The 23,782-nt window shown below is 47.1% G+C and overlaps 2 protein-coding genes across 10 annotated transcripts in view; both read right to left on the bottom strand.

The window, feature by feature from the left end:
• Positions 1–491: 491 nt before the first annotated feature.
• Positions 492–18,380, bottom strand: ect2 (epithelial cell transforming 2). Of its 2 annotated transcripts, XM_026996944.2 has the most exons (25): positions 17,764–18,380; positions 17,061–17,222; positions 16,783–16,862; positions 13,904–13,999; positions 13,066–13,248; positions 12,415–12,504; positions 12,209–12,316; positions 11,728–11,801; positions 11,415–11,545; positions 10,986–11,101; positions 10,727–10,789; positions 10,372–10,594; positions 9,613–9,737; positions 9,128–9,247; positions 8,989–9,057; positions 8,791–8,901; positions 8,581–8,677; positions 8,337–8,418; positions 8,172–8,250; positions 7,802–7,921; positions 7,090–7,228; positions 6,138–6,292; positions 5,421–5,528; positions 5,108–5,242; positions 492–1,406 (listed from the first exon to the last, which is right to left on the bottom strand). In XM_026996944.2, the coding sequence occupies exons 2-25, from the start codon at positions 17,191–17,193 to the stop codon at positions 1,317–1,319; spliced, it is 2,727 nt and encodes a 908-aa protein (XP_026852745.2). In that variant the 5' UTR covers positions 17,194–17,222; positions 17,764–18,380; the 3' UTR covers positions 492–1,316. The 2 variants fall into 2 exon arrangements, with proteins under 2 accessions (XP_026852745.2, XP_026852753.2); XM_026996952.2 differs by lacking the exon at positions 13,904–13,999.
• A 2,126-nt stretch (positions 18,381–20,506) lies between these two features.
• Positions 20,507–23,782, bottom strand: part of mcf2l2 (MCF.2 cell line derived transforming sequence-like 2) — a 60,349-nt gene continuing 57,073 nt past the window's right edge. For 6 of the 8 annotated variants that reach the window (XM_026996269.2, XM_026996293.2, XM_026996317.2 and 3 more), the window contains 2 exons: positions 23,339–23,433; positions 20,507–21,808 (listed from right to left, as the gene is read on the bottom strand). In XM_026996269.2, coding sequence (XP_026852070.2) covers positions 21,708–21,808; positions 23,339–23,433 — 196 coding nt within the window. In that variant the 3' untranslated portion in view covers positions 20,507–21,707. The remainder of the gene's footprint in view (positions 21,809–23,338; positions 23,434–23,782) is intronic. The other 2 variants (XM_026996310.2, XM_026996302.2) reach the window with 2 other exon arrangements.

Below are 23,782 nucleotides of genomic sequence, written 5' to 3'. Positions count from 1 at the left end.
TTTTATATCTAAATAATGTCCAAGTGTGGATACGGATGCAGAACACAATGGGTAATTGTACAATGTTTTAGAAAATTAAACCAAGTTCAAGCACTTTTCACCAAAAGCTTTATGTATGTGAAAGCTTCTGATGACTGTCATTGTGCTGCCTCCATTTACCCAGATATTACTTTACTGCTTGAAATTCTAATTCAGACATTGAGATTTCAGCTGTATTCCTTCTCATAGTGACTGCTTCCTTCCTTCAAACCCCAATTTATGTCCAGGACAGCACATTTTACCAACATACTGAGATGACCAGGTGTGGAAACCCCACCACAGCCAGTCACATGGTGAGCGGTTTGGATCAGGTTCTTAACGAGTGCGCTGCTTGCATCGCCTCAGCACAGTTGTGATCCGCTGCTGACAGTTTAATCCCCTAGGGTTATGTCTCACTCCTGTAACCGTTAGCAACACATGTACCACAAATAAAATTCACTGACCATCTTTCTTTTATTGAAAATGAATAAATGAATTTGGTTTCAAACAGAAACAGCTACTTAAAATCAATTGCAAATAAATGACAGACCATATGTGACAGTAACTGACCAGACTGAAGAGAGGTTTCCAAGAAACATGACTGTCTATGACTGGCTGGACCACTGATGCGATGATTAAACATAACCAAAAAATATATATATATCCATATATACATATATAATAGAAAGCATGACTACCATGAAAGAAAAAAGGGACAATATTTACACATAAATACAAAGAAAATGAAATTAACAGGATATAAACTTTCTATTTATGTCAATTATTTATTCTGGAGAATAAATATGTAGGCTCTACACACAACTTCTGTTCCATTTTAAAACAAACCACACACCAGCCTACAACACACATATGCACATACAGACACTGAAAAGGTTAGATCTGGAATTTTTAAATGGTAATCTGCTAATATATTTAAAAAGGACTCTATAGCTTTATAAAAGCTGGAAACAAGCAGCTGAGAGAGGAATCCCAATAAAAATGTTAAGTACGTTTATGGGTTAGTAATTATTATATATATAAAAAAAAACAAAACAAAAAAAACATCCTATACATCTAGAATTAGCTTGAAAATGTCAGTTATTTCCAACTCTTTACCTGTTAATTCAAAGTGCCCAAATATTTAACACTAGTGAGAGACACGCAAGAGTAATCCTTCATTTGGCAAATCAATTCAGGGACGTGAACCTGTAAACCCAACGTGGTCACGGTCAGGCCCTGCAGTATCAAAGCCCGTCGGTACCGGGGCAGCAACGGCACACACGTGACACACATGCAGCTCAGATGAGGTGAGTGGTAGAACGGCTGAAGGTGTGGTACTTCCTCTCAAACGCCGAGGTCAGATTGACCATTGATGGAGAATGGACAGCCTAGAGGGAGAGGAAGGGAGGTTTTCAGGGTTATTTAAGACCAGGGAGTTTCTGCATGTACGACCTCATTTTTGACCTTTGTTTCTGACTGCGTACCGAGAGCCCCATCGTGAAGCTGAAAGGACCACCACTCTGAGGTCCCCCTCTAGTCATGTCCAATTACCCCTCAACTTTAAGTGTCGTTCACAAAGTGACCATTTCAATTTAGAGTTCCTCTCTAGTGAGCAAAACCGTTTAAGCAATCGAGGGAGTGCTTTATACATGTGAAAGGAAGAGGCTGTGCCATTTTCCCCTCAGGTGTTGGGTGCTTTAATGCCCTTAGCTGTGTGATTATATGTTAGCAGAGAGTGCAGCAGTGCTGAAGGGAAGTGAACACAGCAAACAAACCTTCACAAACACATATAACCTTTATTAAGGGTCCAAACAATTGCAACAAGAGTGCTAACTGAAAAGGGACACCTCTGCGCACCCACACCCACCCACCCAAACACTACACATTCTTCACTTGCAATCCTGCATGGAAATATGAGAATAAAGTGGAGTTAGCGCAGACACAAACTCAATTTATTCCATTTCTCAGCATATCTGTTGCTATAACCTCCAGCTAAATCTTCCCACATGCACACACTTTACTATGCCCAGCCTAGTCTTTCTTAAGGGCGCATTGCACTTCCTCTGCTGCCCCCTGGATCAGTGGAGGCAAAAATCAAAACAGCTAAAGAAAGACTGAAGTAGACCACACACACACACACACACACCCACACCCACACACACCCACACCCACACACACCCACACCCACACCCACCCTTCACGGCTGTAAATGGGAGTGCTGAGTGAATCCCCTGCATAACACAGTATAGACAAGAATTTAAACATTTATTTAACACATTGTCTGCATGGTCTCTGCTTAAGCAGACCTGCACTCTGTCCGCACGTACTCAAAATCTAGCCACTAAATAAATGTCCAGAGGTAACCAAAAACAACTTTGGCCTTAATAACACAAAAAAACTGTGACCACACTCACGTGGCATGTATGCCACCAGACAACAGTGTGGGGTAAGTAGTGCCACCACGCTTCCCCAAGAGTTAGTGCTGGTGAGGGAGCCAGAAGGACTGTGCTCACATGGAATGGCGCCCCCTAGAGAAGGGTCTCCCTGCAGGGGGCAGCTCCATGCTGCTCCTGGCAGGGCCTCGCTGGGTGGGCGTGGCCAGGGTCAAGCGTTCGGGGCGTGGCCTCCAGCGGGTTGGGGCGTGTGCAAATGGGCACCCTGAGCCGCGGAGTGTTGGCGTTGTCCAGGGAGTTGGAGCGTTGCACAACTGCGTTCTTACCACAACCGCTCAAGCTGAACGTGGAGGTAGAGCGCGACATCTGCACGTGTGTGTGCAGGAGACACACATACAAAAGACATGTACATGGTACAGGAACGCACACACAGCAAAACAGACACATGTGAAGCGTGCACACATGCGCCCACAAACGTGCATACCACCGTGTGTGTATGCACGCGCGTGCAACATGGTAGCTTCCCTACAGCACAACCATATGCTAACAAAGGATCTGCCCATGGAACAGTTAACCAAGGGTTAACCCCAACCCTAAACCTTAACCCTAAACTGAGGGTTAACACCAACCCTAAACCCCAACCCCTTAACCCTAAACCCTAATCCTGACCCCTAAGGTTAGCCTTAATGAAAATGGCCACAAAAGAACCCAGGGTTAACCCCAGCCCTAACGCCTAGGGCTAACCCTAAGCTACACCATCAGACTGGTGTGATAGCAGTGAGCAGGGCAGCCTAGCAGGGTCAGTGGGACTGGAGTATAGAATGAGCCACAATCAACCCCTGCAGCCTGATGACAGTGGTGCGTTATGTCAGACACACTGCAGCGCCGACACCCACTAAGGGTTTAACATGGCCACATTTTAATTAACTTCTTGTTTAGCACATGCAATGTGGTCATCTCATCGCATTCAGGCCCATGTGGTAAACTTTACAAGCTGGACAAAGACCAATTAGACTACTAACTAGACAGTGTTTCCATGACTAAGATATTTCCTTAACTACCATTAACAAAATGTCAACTACTGAGACTATTAAGATGATTCCATAACTACATTGTACATTGTGTATATAAACATAATATACATATATTGTACATACATTGTTAATATATTTTTGTATATATATAGAATACATATTTCCCTATGCACCCCTGTTTTTCTTTTTCCTCAGTTTGGACAGAGCACTCAACCATTTCACTGCGAGTTATACTGTGTATGACTATGTATGTGACAAATAAACCAAACTTGAACTTGAACTAACTAATGTTTCCTAAACCAAGACATTTTCCATAATTACTATCAAGTTTCCTAAGACCTTTCTACTTCTGTTAAGATGCTTCCTTAACCACCAAAATGTTTCAATAAATACTACAGACGTTCCCTTAACTATGAGAACATTTCCGTAAAATACCAAATCAGACTTTCTCTACACATTTACCATTGGCAAAAGACCATAATAGCGATATTGTCGCAATATCAGCAGAAAACAAAATATGCACAAGATGTAGCCCCATTAAGAGAACCCCCCTGAGCATGGCCTGATCATACAGTTGCTTGCTGTCTGAGGTTGTTCTAGTTAACATATACTACACAAATACTAGTGCGTCTCACTACTTAAATCAACCTGTGATGTGTGGTACTGATGTTTGGTACTAACATTAGCGTAAGATGCTAATCCGGTACGTGATACTAGCCCAAGTTGTCACTGATGCGTATTAATAGTTCGATGTTTGTCTCAGTGTTTCCAGTAGCATGTCCAAGTATAGAGGGTTTAGTAATAATCTGTTCAGAATTGAAATGGTCATTGCTGTGAATTTACATTTGTTGATATCAGTTGTAGATCTAAGTGGAAGGCTACAGAAGTGAAGTTAAACCTATTCATAGTTGTAATGCTAACCAACACTAAATTAAAATATTGTTGTATTATTTCAGACCACATGATTCACTCGTCACTACCTTGTATGAAAATCATGTGGCATTTCAAGATAAGTAAATTTCCAAGTTTACCAAAGGTTTTCCAAACATTTACCTAATAATGGATTATATACACAAGACCATGTTTATTATTGATCTGACAAACATATAATTTGATGAGTTTGTCTTGATAATCTGAACAAAAGGTCCAGACGGGTTTTGTGGTGCCTGTGCAGCTCTAGTATCTAACAGGTACAACTGCAGTGGAATCGCCCGTCCCTCTGGCTCGGATGAACCCCAGCCCACACGCGGAGCGGCTCGACGCGGGAGAGTCACTTCAACAGCAGGGGAGAGAACAACTTAACGCGGTTGATATTTGAGAGTGTGAACGGGTCCTCGTGTTTACCCATTTCATCTCTCTTGTGTCTGTCATTGGACCCAACAAGCACATTAGCACATACCATGTGAAAAGCACTAGTACTCAAGGAAATAGCGCCGTGATGATTCAATTAAAATCCATTAATTGCTTTGAGAGAAGCAGTTTTTTTTTTTCTTCCAGTGGCTGGTTTTATGGATTTGTTTCATGGTCTCACTGCAAGCTGTGAAAACCTGACTCTCATGCAGACACACCATAATCTTGATGGTTTCATGGAACACAACTGATGCTACACAGCCTTCAGAAGTGATAGTTTATGATTCTGAAATCGGAGGATGAGAGACTCACAGCCAGTGTGGAGGTGCTTGCCATTCGAGTCAGGTGATCGGGGACAGGGCTTCTGTCGTCTGGGGTGCTGCTAGCCATGAAGGCCCTCTGAATCACACGCTTAGGGGTCTTGGTGAAAGAGAACGCCCTGGTGACCTGTAAATGAACACATGCTGCAACTACGCTGGCGGAAAATAAGACGTTTGGCTGGCTTCCTGCAAAACCTCACACTCCACGAGATACAGATAATTTAAAGCAGAGGAGCCAAAGGCTGAGGGAGCAGTGAACCTCAGAGCCAGCTGAGGACACACACACAGAGCTCCATTTCCACTACCTTCTTCGACGTCTTTTTGATGGCCCTAGACGCCCGACTCAGCGTGCTGTCCATGTCTTTAGTGCTCACTTGTAGGGAGTCCGGGTCTGTACGCTGGATCAGGTCTTCCTGTTTCAAACAGACCAATATAAAATAAAACCTACAGCCATTTTTCCGGGCATGTCAAAAAGTGATGGTGAAATATCACTACCAGAGAGCGCGAGTGACTGCAAGAAAAATAAAAACAAACAGAGAGACAGAGAATATGGAGAGGAGATATGAGTCACCACCTAGTGGACGGCCCGTGGCATGCAGCTTGGCAAGGCTGCGGCTCACCTGCAGAGCCTAGTGCCTCACTCTTTAATTATCAAAGGAAATATATACATGTGTCTGGCGGGAGCCAATTACACGTGCTGTTTGGCAGGTGTGGACCAATGCTTGTACGTCAGGGCAAGAGACCTGGACCACGGCGGCTGGGAGATAAAGACGCCTGCCTGTGAGGTGGAAAGTTCAAGCACAATTCCACTGCTAATGGCATTAATCTGTCTGCCAGCTTAACCACAACAGACAGTCTAATAGGATTAGCACCAAACACATCAGCACACCATGCCACATACACATATATACATACACACACACACACACAGAGAGAGAGAGAGAGAGAGACCGAGCGCGCGTGCGCTAGGGGCTTCAGTGGTGTGTGTCAGTTGGCAGGGCAGCGTGGGTAATGACACTCACCGCGTCCGCACGGCAGATTGTATTGGCCACTTGGCGACACAGCGTTTTCAGCCAGACGGCCTTGAGGGCCTCGTCAGCAACAAGCTGGAAACTGAAGAGGAGATTCTCCTGCTCGGTGGGGGGCCGGACCACCAGGGCAAACGCATTCTGACATTCTGTAGGCCCACCATACACACCACAGTTCAGATAAACACAGGGAAAACAAAAATCAGGACAGTCATGATATGTGGACTGCTATAGAGGTCAGCTAATGGGAGCAGTACAGAAGCCAGAGCTTTTCCTGAGTGCGCACGCACATGCGTGCATGTGTGTGTTGGGGGTGGGATGTCATGTCATGCAGGTTCATTTGCTGTTGGTGTTATGTGGACCAAGTCTGACTTCTGCAAAAGGCCGCATGATCAAATCAACAAGATTGGAAGCGGTAGTGCTTTCCCAAGAGTTCTCCGAGGTGTGTGTCTAGCTTAGAGACAGCACTGCAGGCCCTGCTGTGGGCCGAGTCACTACGTCGCTGTCGTTTCTGTGGACGTTTCCAATTTACTTCAGTCAGAACCTCCCTCCATCATCCCGGCAGCTTGTGTGAGAAGTTCCACTTCAGACTTAGAAGACAGATACTCAGTTCATCAACTCATCGCCTCCAAAGTCCCAGGAGGAAAGTGTCAACAAAAACACAATGGTCCTGCCTCTGACAGAGTCTTGCTACTTTCGCAGTTTTTGGCAGATTTAACTACAGAAGCCGGCTGCCGTCCCTGGCACGCGACGAGACTCGCTCACCAGCTGCTCTGAACGCATGATAAAGGGAAGTTTGGCAAGGCTCAGGATGCGAGTACCGACACTAGCGCATAAATATAGAACTTCAATAAAGGCCGACACTTGCCGCTGCCCTCCCCGGACGTCACGAGGCACGAGCGGACACAGGTATGCGAGTGTGTGCGCGCGTGTGTTCTGATCTCACCCTCGGTGTCATGCAGGTCCAGGACGCGGCGGATCTGAGACAGAGGCATGAGTGTGATGTGTTTGAGCTGAGCAGGCGGGCGCGTCTGGCCCAGGGGACTCTTAAACGTGCTCATCACCTTATGTCTCTTCCTGGCAATCTGAAAGCACAGAGACACACCGACACGGACACACGTGAGCCTGTGTCTAGGGCCACAAAACCATACAGTAGCTGTGTGTATGTGTGGGGCGGGGACTCAATTATCTGTTTAGGGGCTCTAATTGGGGGCAGGGCCATTGCCAATCAATGCGTGACTGCTCAGCCAGGGTCCCACCTCGACCCGCCCTCATTAAACAGGCTAGACCTGAAGCAGCACAGGACGAACACGCCCCCTCCCTCAGCAACCAATAAAACTCCACCACCAGGTCAGGGCATGTAGGCTGTATGCGCATTAATTATTAGCTCTTTGCCTCTTTCCTGGGAAGGAGTTTGGCACATGAGGTGTCTGAACGGGGATGGAGAAAAGCAAAGAGGGGCCGGGGCGGTGCTGACTAAACAGTGTGCATGCGTGCGTAAAACTTGAAACAAGATATGATGTTAACAGATTAAAAACGTTCTTTTCATAATTTTGTTTAAGTGACTGCGTCACTAAAGCTCCATTTAACCCTTTGCAGCCCGTTTCAGAACTGCAGAGCACAGGAGACGTAAAGTGTCTTTAGGAGTGGACATTTGCCTCCAGACAGTCGTTAAAGAGGAAGAGAGAAACGTGCTCTCCGCGGTCACAGGGCTGGTCTCCCAGAGCAACGGTCTCCACTCTGTGCACCAGACTGCGATGAGACGACAACAGATTTGCCTGCCACACACACACACACACACACACACACACACACACACACACACACACACACACACACACACACACACACACACACACACACACACACACACACACACACACACACACACACACAAACAGAAACAGATGAGTTTCCTCTCTAGTTTGAGCCACTTCCTCTCCAGGTCTGCACTCCATTACAGCTGTAAAAACGAGATCAGCTAAAGCACCGTGTGCGCACGCATGGGAGGAGACAGCACACACTTACAGGACAGCCGTCCACTTCGTAAACCACGTCAAAAATCTGCTTCTGTCCCTCCGTCTTCCGTTTGTCCTCGTTTATGTGGCTGAGGGACGAACCAGGATAGGTTTACCACGGAAACTGCAGGAGCAGAATTGAGGAGACAGCAAGTGGGGAGACAATGGCACTCACGTCATGACCTCTTTGAGGGACTCGATGGCCCGTTCCAGAGTGACTTTGTCAGGGTTGTCGTCAGATGTGTGTTTTTTAATATCTGAAATGGTGCCGCACAGTAAAGGAAGAGGTGTTAGGACATGAGGTACAGGACACCAGGTCAGTCTGCAGTTCACACACACAAAAATCTGGGACAGCAGAGCAAGCAGGTGATGGAGTGTCGCGTTTGGCAGAGCAGACATGGGACAGGTGCGTGCCTCACCGTTAAGGAGGAGGGCCACACTGGGGAGTCTCTGTACTGGACGTATGAGGAGTTCCACCAGTGTCTGACGGCCACACTCAGGCTTGGCCTGATTGATCTAGACCAGAGAGACGCAGCACACACACGCCGTTCACACACATGGAAATAAACACGCCTTTAAAACGCATGAGCGTGTGCAGCTCACACACGCGCTGGGGCGTCTTGGCAAACCTTCAGGAAGGCGTGGAACCTCGGTTTCTGTTTCTCACACCTCACGATCGTCTCCTTGCTCATCTCAAAGAAGTTGACAAACGGTGGGTACGCCTTCACCAGCTCACCCGACTGAGAGAGGAAGGGGGCAGGGCGCTTAGCAAACGCTCGGGCACCGGCAAGGCGGATATGACGCCCCGTGGCCACGCCTCAACTCACGTATTTCAGGATGATGTCCCCGACACTCTTGTCCTCTGACCAGTCCACCAGCAGGTCTTCCAGGTCCGCCTGCCAGAACAGTTGTCAGCGTTGGTCACAAACCCCCCCCCTCCCCGGCGTCCACAGCCCCAACACTCACCTTTATCCTGGTGTGCACCTCGTAAATGTCCGGGATGCTTCCAAAGATGGTCTTCACCTCCTCCTGAGCCAGGATGGGCCCTCCCACTTGCCCCTCCTTCTCCAGAGGGTATTTAAAGAGCTGAAAGACAGGCAGAAAGGAATGCTCCAGTCCCCACGGCAACCGACCCACACGGCAATCCCTGTCTCCATTACAAGGGCTCATCATAGAGGCCGATCCCAGTACACACATCACTAAACTCTAACCAACAGCCTCAAGTGGAGAGAAGGATGCTCAGTTTTGTGATGTTGCTGTCAATACAGCAATCTAGTGTGTGTGCGCGCGCGCATGGCATTGGTATCTGGATGTACAGTGGCCTCTACTGACCATTTCACCGTTACACAAATCTAATTCATTTTCTCCCTCAGTGGTTCAGAGTTCAATACACTTTGATAAGGCCACAGGCAGACCCTGCCATGGTGTGTGTGTGTGTGTTTGAGAGATACCTGCAGGACTGTGGCCAGGATGTCCACGTAGTTACTCTCGGTCTGGTAAAGCTCCTTAGACACTTGCCATCGTGCAGACTGCTTGGTCTGAGCTGGCGTGGAGCTCTTGGAGGGTTTGGCGTTGTCTGAGATGCAGGCGCAGACACACAGAGGTCAGCGTAGAGGTCACCGCAGAGGTCAGCACAGAGAAAACCTCACAGTACAGTCTGGATCTCCACTCTCAACAACAGTAAATAGATATACCGGATTCAGTGCATTAAGTGTGTGCTGGTATTCTGCACGTCTCTAGAAGGGCGGAGCTTGGGCGAGGGGGAATCACCTGTTGGCCCCGCCTGTAGCAGCAGGTGCGCCCCGCCCCACAACACTGGGGATGAGGGGAACTCAGCCTGCACATACTGGCCCTGTCCCAAAGAGTCTTGTGGGCGTGGCTGGCGCTCGGCCGGGCCCCCTGAGCGGCGTGGGCGTGTTTCCTGCGGGGTGCCGGTGCGGTGGAAGCGTCCCCCTCTCCCTGCCCTGTTTCTGCTGCCCCTGCCACTGGTCCTCCTCGCTGGACTCCTCTTCCTACACCTGCCTTCTGCACTACACTCTGCAACAAGAAGGTGACCTCACACTACCCTGGGTGTCCCCGCTCACACGCCCCCATCCTGTCCCCACACACAAAACCCCCACTGGCGTACACAACAAGCCTGGGCCTCTAGCCCGGACTCCGTGTGGGGGGTGCAGATGTGCAGGAAGAACATGTGTGCGTGTCTGTCTCACCTGCCAGAGCTTTGCAGGTCTCGGGTGTGTTGGAGATGTCCAGCAGGGAGCCCATGGACAGCGAGTGCTCGGCTGACGGCCTCTTGCGCGGGGGGAAGGGCGAGATCTCGGTCTCCTTGGCGAGCTGCGCCAGAGTCTCGCGCAGACGCCGCCGCTTGCGGCCGCTGGTAGGCGTGGTAAGGGACAGCATGGACACGGCCTTCTTCATGGCAGGACTCTCAGACTGGGGGACGAAGAGGCGTGGATTAAACCCCACAAAAGGAGACGTGGCGTGTGTGGTGGGACAACTGGGCGGATGCCCGCCGTACTGATTTATTATTATTATTATTATTATTATTATTATTACCACCACCACCTTCTCATAGGAATACATCGGCTCCCCTGCTCGAGCGTCCATCTGGATACTCCCCCAAAACCACTGCAGAACACAGGGTAAACAAGTAAACAAAAGAAGCAGCGGTAAGAAAAGCTCAAACTGAAACATGCTTGTGTTCATAGAGCAACAGCAGTCAGAGCAAAGGGGCATCATACGACATCTGCCAAAGGCGCTGCTTCAGGACACAGTCGGACACGGCACGCATCTGGCTGGCGTCGGGATGGTGTTCACCTCTCACCTCCTGCTTCACCACGTGCAGCTTCTTGGAGGGGTCAAAGGGCAGCTCTTTGACGGAGTTCTCCTCCACCACCAGGTGGGTGCACTTCTCGTGTCCCACCTCCAGGAAGCGGCCACCTACAGCGCGAGAGGGTCACACATTCAGCTCAACACGGCAATGGAAGGAAACACAGGCAGCCGTGGTGCTCAGCACAGACGAAATTAAGACACTTCAGGGGTAATTTCAGGCCAACTGGGGAAAGGGCTTTATACAAGGGCTGAACAACAACCATGGCTCTCTGAGGAACTGTGGTTTAACCTTTCACTCCACTTCTCTCGAAGCCTGACAGAACTGTGAGGCATACAGAGAAAACTGAAAAAAAGCCACTGATCTCTGGAACGGCATAGACAGGCAGACAGACACACGACGGCACCCGAGTGGCGTGTGTACCGTGTTTCAGGGTCCTCTCTTCCATGTTGGTTTTCTCTTCATCTGAGAAACCGAGGAAGCTCAGGACACAGTCCTGGAAGGGCGGGACTTTGAAGGCTGTGCGGAAGTTCTCATCACCTGCGTGGAAATGTCTGCGAGAAGACAACAAATCAGCATCCAGAACACAAACAACTCTTAAAAGCAAACTACACACAACACCAAACATATACCTGCCATAAACTCACACTACCAAGCATACATCTTTGATTAATCCTAATTAATGTCTAATGTGATTCAAAGGAAAAGAAAATGTGAGAACAGCACACACACTTACATGTCATTCCTGTGTTCCCACGATTCACGAATCCAATCTGGGGTAAGAATGGGTGTCCCCATACACACAGCCAACTAGAGAGAAAGAGAACAGATTTACACCTTGCCCAGAAGCAGCCGTGAGCTTGATTAAAGCCTCTCTGAGACACGGAGCGGGACTCGTCCAACACCCTTACAGACAAACGTATACAACTGCCGCCATAACCAAGCACAAGGAACCTTCTCTGGGCACTTCCTCTAGAAATGACCCTTTCATCAGACAGGTGAGGAGCAGCAGCACGGAGGACCAGGAGCCGCACCAGCTGGCATCACGCACGCACTGAAGGTGCCGGCGGCCCAGACACAACCTGCTCTCACACATGAACACAGACGGACCTCGCCAGGCCGGACGGCGGTTTCTGGGCCACCCTGTACATGCCAAGGTCGTCGGAATGGAGCTGCTATGAGGAGGGAAGCCACCCAACCCCACGACAGACACACACCCTGTACTTCTCCCCGTGTGTAGACTGGGCGACGAGGTGGGTCACTTTAGTGCTGAAGTCTTTGCGAATGATCCCGCCCATGTGATGCACCAAGTTGACCAGGTTCACCTGAGCAAAACGAAAACAAAAACAAAAACAAAAATGAATCCTTGTCCCTGGAGGCTGCCGTGCTCGGCGGCGTGAGCTCGCAGGCATTCCAGACTCACCACTTCCTCCTTCTTGCGGAAGCCGGTGAAACACAGCGACAGGTTCAGCATGGTGGCGGAGTACAGCGGCCGGGAGGAGAAGGGAATGGGCTGTGGGGTGGGTGGGGCAAGGGAAGAGGACATTAGCATAAGTCTGTGAATTGCTTTAAAATACAGCACTCGTTAGCATTACTGTGTAAAACACTCACTCGTGTTTTACTGAGTAAAAAAATAAACCAAACCACTCATATGCTTTACTCCAGGTTTGTCTCCCAGCGCAAACAAACGCAGCTCTACAGCCTCTCCTGCCTGTACCCTGCTGACTCCAGCTTCCAAGACTAAAAGTTAAGGCACCTGCCCTGGGATTAGGACTAGAGGTGTCAGCCATGTACAACATGCTTAGTGCCAGGGCCAATGACAGACACCTGAGCAGGTGCAGGTCTCTCTCTCTCTCTCTCTCTCTCCCCCTCTCTCTCTCTCTCTCCTTCACACACACACAGAAAAGAGTCAGACAGTCAAAACTACCACGTTACTCAGACACACCACTAACAAGCGATAGCTGCTTCCGTCTCTGTTCCCCCATGAGGAAATATCATTGCTGGCTGTTTGACTTCAGCTGCGGCGGACACGCCGCTCACTGCTGAGGAAGAGGAGTCCCCGTGGTGCACTCACCTCGGCCAGCGCGGCACAGCGCAGCAGGACAGGGGGCCCTACCACGCGGCTCTCACTCCGGTACAAGTAGCTGTAGTCCGGAGACTGGAAGTCTTTCAGCACGAAGACCGTCTCAAACTCCGCGATCTCGCCGTCGCCAAACTCCCTGACGTTGTCTGTCTTTAGGAGGGGAACGTTTATGTCCTGACGGGATGAGGAGACGCAAACAAAGTCAAAAATGAGGAAAATGTTCCAGTCTCTGCACGCTTGTCCATGTCCAACGTAAAGGGATTACAACATACTTAAAACAGTGAACATTTCCCAGGAAGAGCATGTGTGTTTTATTCGTAGCAATCAACCAAAAAGGTCAATCTTTCAGTGGTGGTGTTGGCTCTGACACCCAGAACAACACGTCCTGGTGAAGTCACCAAGAGTCACTTGTGGAGAATCAGTGAGACAGACAGACAGACAGGAGAGAGAGACAGGGCCGGCCTGCCACAGCTGAGACGCAGGATAGTGAAGTTAGTCTCCTCCACAGGGCTTCAGGGCAGTGGGATCTTACACCCACAACCGTTTCCATGTCTCAGCACAAATATTTTGGAAGAGGAAAAAATTAAAGCCAGAAAAAACTGAAAATCACCAAAAGATTTTAACTGTTTCAACATATGCAAACATGGATTAATAATTTCCCAAAAGATTAGCAAACACTGATGACAGACAACACCAAATTAGAGACAGATTGTTAGGAAAGAATTATAAGGATCCCCACATCGTGTTAGAGTTACACCCCACAGTGCCATGCGATAAAGCCCAGCATGTTTCCAGCATGCAAACACAACCAGACGTCTCCCAGACGTACCATGTTCACTATAGATTTGATTAATTTCTCGCGCGGGTCTGAGCCCAGGTCCCCTTCTTTAATCTTTACCACTGGGACTTCCATTACTTTGATGGCCTGTAAAAACGAAGCATTCAACGTCAATCTGGCAACCCACAGGTGACAACCTGAGCATGTGCAGTGGTGGGAAGGGTCTCCTAAATGAACAACAAAGATGTCCTCAGCAGACGGCTGTTTCACCGTGGGCGGGGGCACGGGCCACCCCTTTGACCTCTGCTACTCTCCCAAGGACAAGCACCGGATTAAAGGACTATTCACACAGGATTTATCGTCAAGACATGGACAGGCCATTATGAAGCAGAAGATTTGGCCCAAAGTTCTCACTCCTCTGTAATTCTGCACACACGTTCGGTGCACAACGTTGAGACGTAATCCAACTTCTTGGTTTGAATCCTAGGAGCTGATGGACGCATCGCTCCTCACAGAGGGCCTTTGGATAGGGAAAGCTTCCTCACCTACTTCCATGCTTGAGAAAGTGGGAAAATTAATTTTTCCACAGCATGTGATGGAATATTTATTGACATGGTAATTCAAACAGGATTACAGTCATTTGGGGTTATTTTCAGTGAGCGTTTTATAGTAGGTGAAAGATGGAGGAATTTCTACCGACACGGGAGCGCACAGCCCATAAAAATGACAGACATGGCCAATTCAGACAGGAGTGACATCACACAGGTGACAGTTACACTAGCTTTCCATGGGTCATTAGGTAATCACATCTGAATAGATCTTAAGACTGGAATTAGCCATCAATTTCCCTTACACACAGACATGCCCAAACTCGCATATACGCACACATACTTACGCACGAAAATTGACATTAATAACGGGCAAAAAAAATTTAAAAAGCCACCATCCGAATACTTTAATAGCTCCACTGAGCCTTAAACACTCCACATTCTCCACGCACACACTCCTGAGCCTCAAACACCACATTCTGCACACATTTTTTTTTTGCGTAGAAACCCTTGAGGCAGGGTGATAACTGATAACGACGGTGATATATAACTGATAACACCGATATAAGGTGGTTTACACTCTAGTGAAAAGCTGTAGTTTATCCTGTCAGCTATTTATCGCTGAATGTCTGCAATAAGATCAAAGACAAGTGTATTAGACACATGAGGCAAACTGGAGCAGTGTCATAGCAGTGCTAATTTTCCCACAGCCTAACCCTTAACCCTAACCCTTTTTGGACAGAAATGAAAATTCCTATTAATTACAGGAAAGTTTCACACAAGGTCAATAACCCTTGAAAGCAACTAGTAATTTCTGCTCCACCATTCTCCAATCCAATACACCCCCCCCCCCCCCCCCCCCACACACACACACACCAGTTTGGCATCATACAAGACAAACTCACTAGATGGGAGGGGAAGGGAACTGATGCTGTTCCTCTGAAAGCAGAGAATCATCCTTTTGTTTATGTGTAGCGACTCAGACTTGGAACGCCATGAGTAGTTACTCCTTAGAGAAAAGCAGCACGGACGTGTCCCGAAACTTTCCCAGGCATCATGGCTAACACTGAGCAGGTGGATAAAGGGAAAACCCAACGCCACCGTTTATTAGATGACAAGGAAGGAACGACAGCGGCCAAAAGAACCCCGACCAGCACCAGCCAGCAAGACGGCCAGTTACCTCCTGCGAGCGCTACTGGGCCGGCAGGAGCACAAGCTCACATATCCACTTCCTGCCCTTGTGACAGAGTAAAGCCAAACATGACTGATAACACCATGAAACAACCTCCTCATGTATGGCTTCTGATCACAACAAACGCAGCATTTCTACTTGCTAAGGAAACTAGTTTACCCCAGAATAAACCTAACTTGGATGATTTAATGTACTGTTACATTTTAAAATGTTGCTGTCAGCAGCTACTGGGTAATTAAATGAAACTCTATAACAGATGTGTGCTTCTGACCAGTGCTTACACACCATTCCGATGCTTAGTGATGTGTTGCGTTCCAAAATGTTTTCCTTATTATTTATGGGAAAACATTCACACATCAATATTTGTGACAATAACTAAAAACAAACTACAAATGCAATAAACAAACATACAAATGCAACAATAAACCTTCCTTAGGACATATTACTACATTGATTCACTTTTTCCAGACATCCCTAAGTGATGCTCAAATTTTAATTTGTGTTTTCAGGTTTGGTAAATTAAATGTCACTCTATGACAAATTCCCGTCACTAAAGAGCCACTGGGCGGTGGGAAATAAACCCAGAGTTTTACTGAACAAGCTGTGCTGGGTTTGCAGCACCTTAGCTTCAAACTCTGAAGAAGATCCTCAAATTCTTTAGGATACATGTACAACCATTTATTACATAAAACAAGGATTTCACAATATTTACTAAAGATGTGAAGAAAAATACGGTTATATTCCTCCAACCCTGTATATCATGTTGTACATTCCTCTGACACCAAGACAAATTGCAAAATCTTGTCCAAGTCTCAGAAGATCTGCCTCCTCGGGAAAGGCAGGCTGAACTGAAGTGTACGCAGTCGTACCAGTCTGCCTGGCTTGCTCCAGCAGTAGCTGGAGCACTTGTGCTAACTGCTTTTCTGAGAGCCATGTGGACACTTGCCTTTCACCATAATGCCTCACCATGAAAAAAGCAAAACCCACAAGAATAACTAACCATTTTCCATATGAAAATGGAATTATTTTCCATATATAAAACAATGACTTTCACACTAAAGTAAATTCATATTAAAACAATAACAAAAGACAGCAGTGTGATTACTCTTCCCAAGTGTCTATGTGTGAACTGTACAAAGCAGAAGAATGTGGCGTTTCCCTGGGAATAATTGTTGTGAGGTGGAGTTTACCTCTAAAGCCTTAACAAGTTCCTCATCGTTGCCAGTTTCGCCGACCAGAACCACCCTGGTCTCTACCCGCCGCAGTATCTCTGAAAGAGGGTTCAAAACACAAACGCCAAAGTTAGCGCTGCACAGGAAGTACAAACACAGCCATACAGAGAAACATATTCCGGGGTGTCCCATTATGCTCGAGAGCCATGACAGCGATGGGGTCAGGCCTGAGGACGGCATAGGAGACATTACACGAGTGGACACGCATGTAAGAGTTCAGGTGAAGCATCGCTTACCGTCTGCATCGTCTGAGGCGAGGCCCAGGAATGTGTGGTCCTTGGAGCTGTCTGTCATCCTGGAGTCGCACACAGAAGAGTCGACTAGCAGGCTACGGGCCATCCCCAAAGTGACTGAGCTGCTGTCAGCCATGACAGCCTGACCGTCTCAGAGACCAAAAACTGCGGATCAAAAACAAGGAAAGGGCTCAAAGTCTACAAATAGCAACAACAGGGAAAAAAAATCTAAGCGCTTTGTAAGACAAAAAATACAAAGAAAGGGCTCAACCTCAGACTTTGAGCCCTTTCCTTGTTTTTGAGATATATATATATATATAAACAGACATACATATACACACACACACGCACACACACACACACACACACACACACACACACACACACTTAAAAATCAGTTTGCACTTTAAAAGAAGCTCAACTAGCAAACCTATCTTGTCCCCAATTAGGTACTGGACAAGCAAGTAGTCTAAAAATTTAGAAATAAAAGTTCGCCATAAATATATCATTTCTTTTCATAGCCATTTAACCGTTTGTTTCTGAAAAATAAACGAAGAAGCCAGTGTCTGAACAGTGCAAGCTACGGTTTCCAACCATGCAGAATGAGCGCTATGGTATAGCAGAAATGTTTTGTATCTTTATTTCTACATTTTTGGCCCGCTGGCCAAATGAGCAAACTAGAGAGAACAAACGCACCAAACCTTACACGTTCAAATGTGTTTCTGCGAACAAGCTCCTTCAGACGGTGACAACGCCTCGGCGTGAGGACCAGATGACGCTAGCGAGCCTAGCTAACCGCTACACAACAGCACGGCGGCTTATCTTATTTTATACGGGCAAGACGCAGCTTTCACACTCAATAATAATCTTACAGACAGCGTTGCAAAGGCCTCGGAGACGTTGTAAAAACCTCTCGGTGGGGTTTACTTGTGGAGCTGCGTTCCGCTAGCCTAGCTACCTAGCTTAAGCTAAGCTAATCGCCACAGCTGGCGCTCGAGCTACACTACGTAACCTGTCACGGTCTCTGTTCCCCTCAAACGGACAAGCCACAACCTTTTGAATGAAACTAACAAATAACCGAACGATTTGCCCTTATAAGACCGCACAAGGTTTGGGAAAAGCTGGATAAAAGTGTGAAGCGAGTGTAAACGTTAAGTCCATCGTCGAGGCGTCGTACCGAATTCAACCGACGATCTGGATTCAAAATTCCGGGCAGACTGGGGAGCTGGACGCCCATTGGCTAAGGAAGCTGGACGACCAATGGCTGAGGAGCGGGACGACCAATGGCTGAGGATCTGAACGACCATTGGCTGAGAAGCTGGACGATCATTGGCAAAACTTTGAGATTAAGTATGAGTAGCGAATGCCGGGTTCGGATTGGTTGTTGAATTCAAACAGTAATGCCGTTCAGTCAGTATTGTGGCATTTTGTGTTGGTTATTCATTAAATTATTACATGAATAGCTATTCTTATTAACCTTGAGTTATTAAGACTTTTGAAAATGCTTTGTAATACTGTAATGGTTTTACAACAAAGGCTCAATAAATTCAACCTCAAAATGACCTATTTGGAATTAATTACAAACACCAAATTTGTACAAACAAGAGAATCTGCGATAAAATAAAATCTGAAGTATAGTGAGGAAATTAATTTCTGTCCCTTACTGGCCAGTGTCATTACATGGTTCATAGTGCAGGGTGGGTCAGTAACACCATTAAGAAGTAGAGGTCAGATAAACGTGAGCCACTTTACGCAGTCGCCAACGCAAAGGTCAAGCAGACACGTTACCTTCCATTTTCAAATGTGCCTATTTCTATAAAGACAACTCATCCTCCCCCCGTCACCTATCCTGACACCGAAATATGGGTACAAGGGCGTTCTTCCAGTTAGAGGCCATTTCAAGGTGAGAATGTAGTTGAGAAAGCTGGAACTATGAAAGTGGACAGAGTGCATGACAGAAATCAAAGTCTGTGTGGAATAAATATGTATTAGCTTCTGGTAACATTTCACAGCTCTCTGAAATATTAAGGCAACAGACACCACACGACTGGTCTCTGAAAAATGAAACTGTTGTCTGTCTCTCCCTTCCCCCCCATCATTACACAAAGAAAAATGTTGTTTTTTTCTCTTTGTTGTTGTGGCTGTTGTTGTAGCACCTTTCCAGAGTCTGGGCCTTTGTTCCACTACAGCTCACCGGCAGGGTGGGTGTCGGGGACGGGCTTCAGAGGGGTCTCCAGTGTGAAGGACACACTGACGAGCGCCAGGGAGGTATAACTCTCTCCCTCCGAAGCCCCTCTCAGAACGTGCGTCACATCCAGCCCTTTATGCTCACCACAGTCTTTCCTCGGTCCTCCTCCTTCCTCATAGTTGCCCTGGAGCTTGAAAGACCTCTTCTGCAGAACAAAGCCCCACGAATCCCACCTTGCCCTTGTCTTCTTCCTCACACGCTCCGAGATGCGGCGTCTTCTGGTCTCCCGAGGCCCGGCCACGTTCCGGAGCTCACAAAGCTGCCGCAGTCTTTGTGACACTTCAGAGGGCCCGGGCATCCAGAATTCATTTGGGGGAATGAAGAAGTGTTTACTGTTTGACATGAAGACAGTCACTTTTTTTGCCAGGGTATTAACACAACAGGCATGCCGGTATCTCTATCTAGCAGGCATCTCCAATGTTACTGCCATCTTTTAGGATAATCAGCAGTGCTTTCTGGAGGAAACAGGACGCAATTAAACTGACACACTTGAGAGGAAAGAACAACTCGTGTGTTATTATGTTAACCGTCAAAGTGCCTTAGCGAATGGGATTCCAGCTTAATGTGTTTTGGCACTTGGAAACACTTTGCCTTCCAGCAGATTGGAGGACGCTCATCTTTTCTATATTAAGCAGTTCGTCTGAATAAACAATAATTCTAACAGAACGAAAGAAATATATCAAAACCACAGAAATAAGAGCATTAAATGACACTGAAGATAAAGGACTACTCTGGTTTGGTGTTATCAGAGCCGCAGCGTCTGAGCTGTTCTACTTTATTTCTTTGTGATGGGCAAAGGGACTACAAGAATACATCAGGTTTAAATCCGACCCCGATCAGTTTCCTCGTTGCCTCGGGGTCTTAAACTGGTAAACCGTAAAGCGATGGACTGTTCCAAAGCGCCAACATAGCGGATCTCTAAAAAAGGTCATAAACATTTTACATTGCATATATTTAATAATATATATTTTTTAATTGCAAAATGGTAATACATACTTCTCTCTCTCCACTGATACTGACTATATGCAACAGTCATATTTCTCTTCCTAATAAATAGCAGTGTATTAATGACACTTCAACAAACTCCACTTCACAATTAGTTTTGTGCTTAGAATTTGTCAATTAAAAAATGAACAAGACAAAAATATTACTGAAGTGAGATTAGCCTGGGAAAAGCAAAATAAGAGCCTCTTAAAAAAAATAATAATTTGGAAAACTTTAATTTCCTTTTAGTGTGAGTGCAGTTGGAATGTCACAGTTGGAACATTTCATTTCATGAAACAGTTGGTTCAAAGTTTTCCAAATTTTTCTAATGTCAATAATGTCAAAAATATAAAAGCTGCGTTTTGTCCAGCACACACACTGATTGCTCATTTATCTGTGGCCTTTGCAAATGTTTTATTTTTTGTCCAAAAGTTGAATCTGTCAACATGGATAAAAAGCGTAAAATATCCATATCCAATCACCCACAGCAACACTATCTGTTCTTACAGTACAATTGGAGTATTTATGCAACAGTCATAAAATATTGATTAAAATATTGAAACGATTGATTAAAATAATGCTTAGATAATAATAATAAGAGTTTTGAGAAATATTATATGTGCAGATGAAAGTTTACATAACAAACAAGTCAATATATAAAAAGCTTGTAACCCTTATATAATACACATAGAGATGATAGATTGTTATCTTAAAAAGTGCTGCTTTCCTGACCAACAGAATTGAAAATGTAATTTTCATAAAATTGCTTTTTCCATTTCAATGCATTTGATAAACAAACAATGTATTTGCCAAACAAACAAAAGAAAAAAAATCCAATCTATGAGAAAATTCTGCCCAGTAATTTTCAGCGGGATGGAAAACGACAAGACGAACATCAGAGGAGGCAGCAGGCGACGTGCAGGGCTGGTTTTCCTTTCAGTCATCCATCGTCTATCGTCCTTTTCACCTGGTCGAGGGCAGTCAAGGTGAATGCAGCTTTGATACGTTAGACCTTGCATTGACCCCAGCGACCGAGATCGTCACGGACGTGGTCTTCTCCGACTGTGAGATTCAAGAAGTTGTTGCGGAGACACAGCAGATTGGCTCATGGCAGCCAGCGGCGATGGCTGATTGGCCAACGACAGCCAGCGCTGGTGGCTGATTGGCGTGAGCCTTTCGGATGCACTGCATCAGAGACTGATGGAACAGTTCGTAGTGGCAATACTGTCCGGTGCTTTAGCACGCCCCCTGTCAGTGTGGCTGAAAATAGCAGCAGCGGGGCGTCCCCGCGTCGCCACGGCGGCAGTGGTCTTCCTCCCCCCATGGACCACGTGGGTCACGGAAACATGGCACCACAGTACGAGTAGTCAAAACAAACGACCAAAAAACAGAAAACGACAAAGCCCCAGTGCGCGTGTTCAACATGCAAACGTGTGCTCCTGGGTAGGAAGCTTCATGACACTGTCGTCGGTCTCCTCGTTGTCTGTGAGCGCGGCGGTGCACAGGTCACTGAAGATGTCTGAAAGAGGACGAGGAGAAAAATCAGGCCATCCATCAGGCCCTTTAAGGGTTGTCTGAGCGTGCGCACGAATGCCAAGCAGAAGCAGAAGCAGGTGTGGGCTAGGCCGTTATGCTCACAGCATCAGATGTGGAAAGGGGAAAATGCCAGTCATGGGAAATAATATGATATTATTCAGGGCTATGAGGTAAAGTGTAATGGCACTCTGCTGGGAGAGTGCTTGTAAATGTTACAGGGATGTGCAGGAGTACAGGACACGCTGCCTGGAGGCTGGCGCGAGAAAGCGTCACGTCTGATGTGCAGAGTATCTGAGCAGCACACCCTGTGCCATCTGTAGGAGCAGAACTTCCTCCTTAGCCTGAGCTTGTAGGAGCCAGTCGGGTATCCGCAAAGCAGCTCGTTATGACAAGAGCAAGCAAACGGAGTGTTGTGTGACAGTGAACACTGTGAGAGAGTGAACACTGTGAGAGAGTGAACACTGTCACACTGTGAGAGAGTGAACACTGTCACACAGAGAGTGAACACTGTCACACTGAGAGAGTGAACACTGTCACACTGAGAGAGAGTGAACACAGAGAGTGAACACTGTCACACTGTGAGAGAGTGAACACTGAGAGAGTGAACACTGTCACACTGTGCGTGAACACTGTCACACTGTGGAAGAGTGAGCACTGTCACACTGTGAGAGAGTGAACACTGTGAGACAGAACACTCACACTGTGAGAGAGTGAACACTGTCACACTGTGAGAGAGTGAACACAGAGAGTGAACACTGTCACACTGTGAAAGAGTGAGCACTGTGAGAGTGAACACTGTGAGACAGAGAACACTCACACTGTGAGAGAGTGAACACAGAGAGTGAACACAGAGCGTGAACACTGTGAGACAGAGAACACTCACACTGTGAGAGAGTGAACACTGTCACACTGAGTGAACACTGTCACACTGTGAGTGAACACTGTCACACTGTGAAAGAGTGAACACTGTCACACTGTGAAAGAGTGAACACTGTCACACTGTGAAAGAGTGAACACTGTCACACTGTGAGAGAGTGAACACTGTGAGACAGAGAACACTCACACTGTGAGAGAGTGAACACTGTGAGACAGAGAACACTCACACCATGAGAGAGTGAACACTGCGAAACTTCATGGTAACGAGTGCATGCCTTTGGGGAGGACATCATGCTCTAGGAGCCCTCCTTCCAGAAAAAGGCAGTTCAGTGACATACTCCAGCCCATTCCCAGCCATTCCTAGTCATTCCCATCTGTGTTGGTGCCTCGTAGGTGTTTACTCTCTACTGTTACTGTTATAGGAAAAGAAGGGTGCAAGTGTGTCCCTGACTGAAGCACATGGCGTCCCCATACCATAACCGCGTGACAGGTAAGCATCACCATGACAATGGGACATTCTGTTTACTGGCGAGCATGCTCCACGATTGGAGCTGAGCTTGGTGGGGAAGGTTGATTCGGGGAGGGGGGGCACTTGCACCTCCCTCTGCCTACATCCTGGACGGGTTCGAGTGAATACCAGTGTTACTGTACGAAACCCTGCCCCTTGCTGCTGGCTGAAGGACGGTGGGCGGGACCAGCCCTGTCTTCAGAGTAATTAGGCTCTTGACTAGCCTGGAACATGAGAGAGAACAGGAGTTAAAACAAGGCTCTAGGGCCGGGGCCACACATGCCTGCACCAGACACCTGACACAGGGTGAGAGCAGGTCATCTGATACCACGTCATCCCAACACACATAGCCAGCACGCGGAGAGAAGAACATTACAGGGGACTGATAGGTAATTGATGGGAAATGTCTTGCTGGTTAACGGCAGGCATATTCAGTATTGTGACTGTGACTGCCTATAGTCTTCTCAACTGAGATCAGCTCGGGGGAGATCAGCTACGAGAGATCAGCTATGAGAGATCAGCTCGGGGGAGGTCAGCTATGAGCCAGCAGCAGAGTAATGTGTCCTATATGTG

Source organism: Electrophorus electricus, chromosome 26, assembly GCF_013358815.1.
Source record: "Electrophorus electricus isolate fEleEle1 chromosome 26, fEleEle1.pri, whole genome shotgun sequence".
Lineage (NCBI taxonomy): Eukaryota > Metazoa > Chordata > Actinopteri > Gymnotiformes > Gymnotidae > Electrophorus > Electrophorus electricus.
Note: the sequence above shows the minus strand (reverse complement) of the source record. Positions and strands in the feature narration are given on the sequence as shown.

Excerpts from the sequence above, each read along its gene's own strand:
- ect2 (XM_026996944.2), bottom strand. The coding sequence starts at position 17,193 with ATGGCTGACAGCAGCTCAGTCACTTTGGGGATGGCCCGTAGCCTGCTA. Across the intron at positions 14,000-16,782 it reads AACTTGTTAAGGCTTTAGAG|GCCATCAAAGTAATGGAAGT; the intron begins GTAAACTCCACC and ends TCGTTTTTACAG. Across the intron at positions 7,922-8,171 it reads ACGAAGTGGACGGCTGTCCT|GCAAATCTGTTGTCGTCTCA; the intron begins GTAAGTGTGTGC and ends TGTGTGTGGCAG.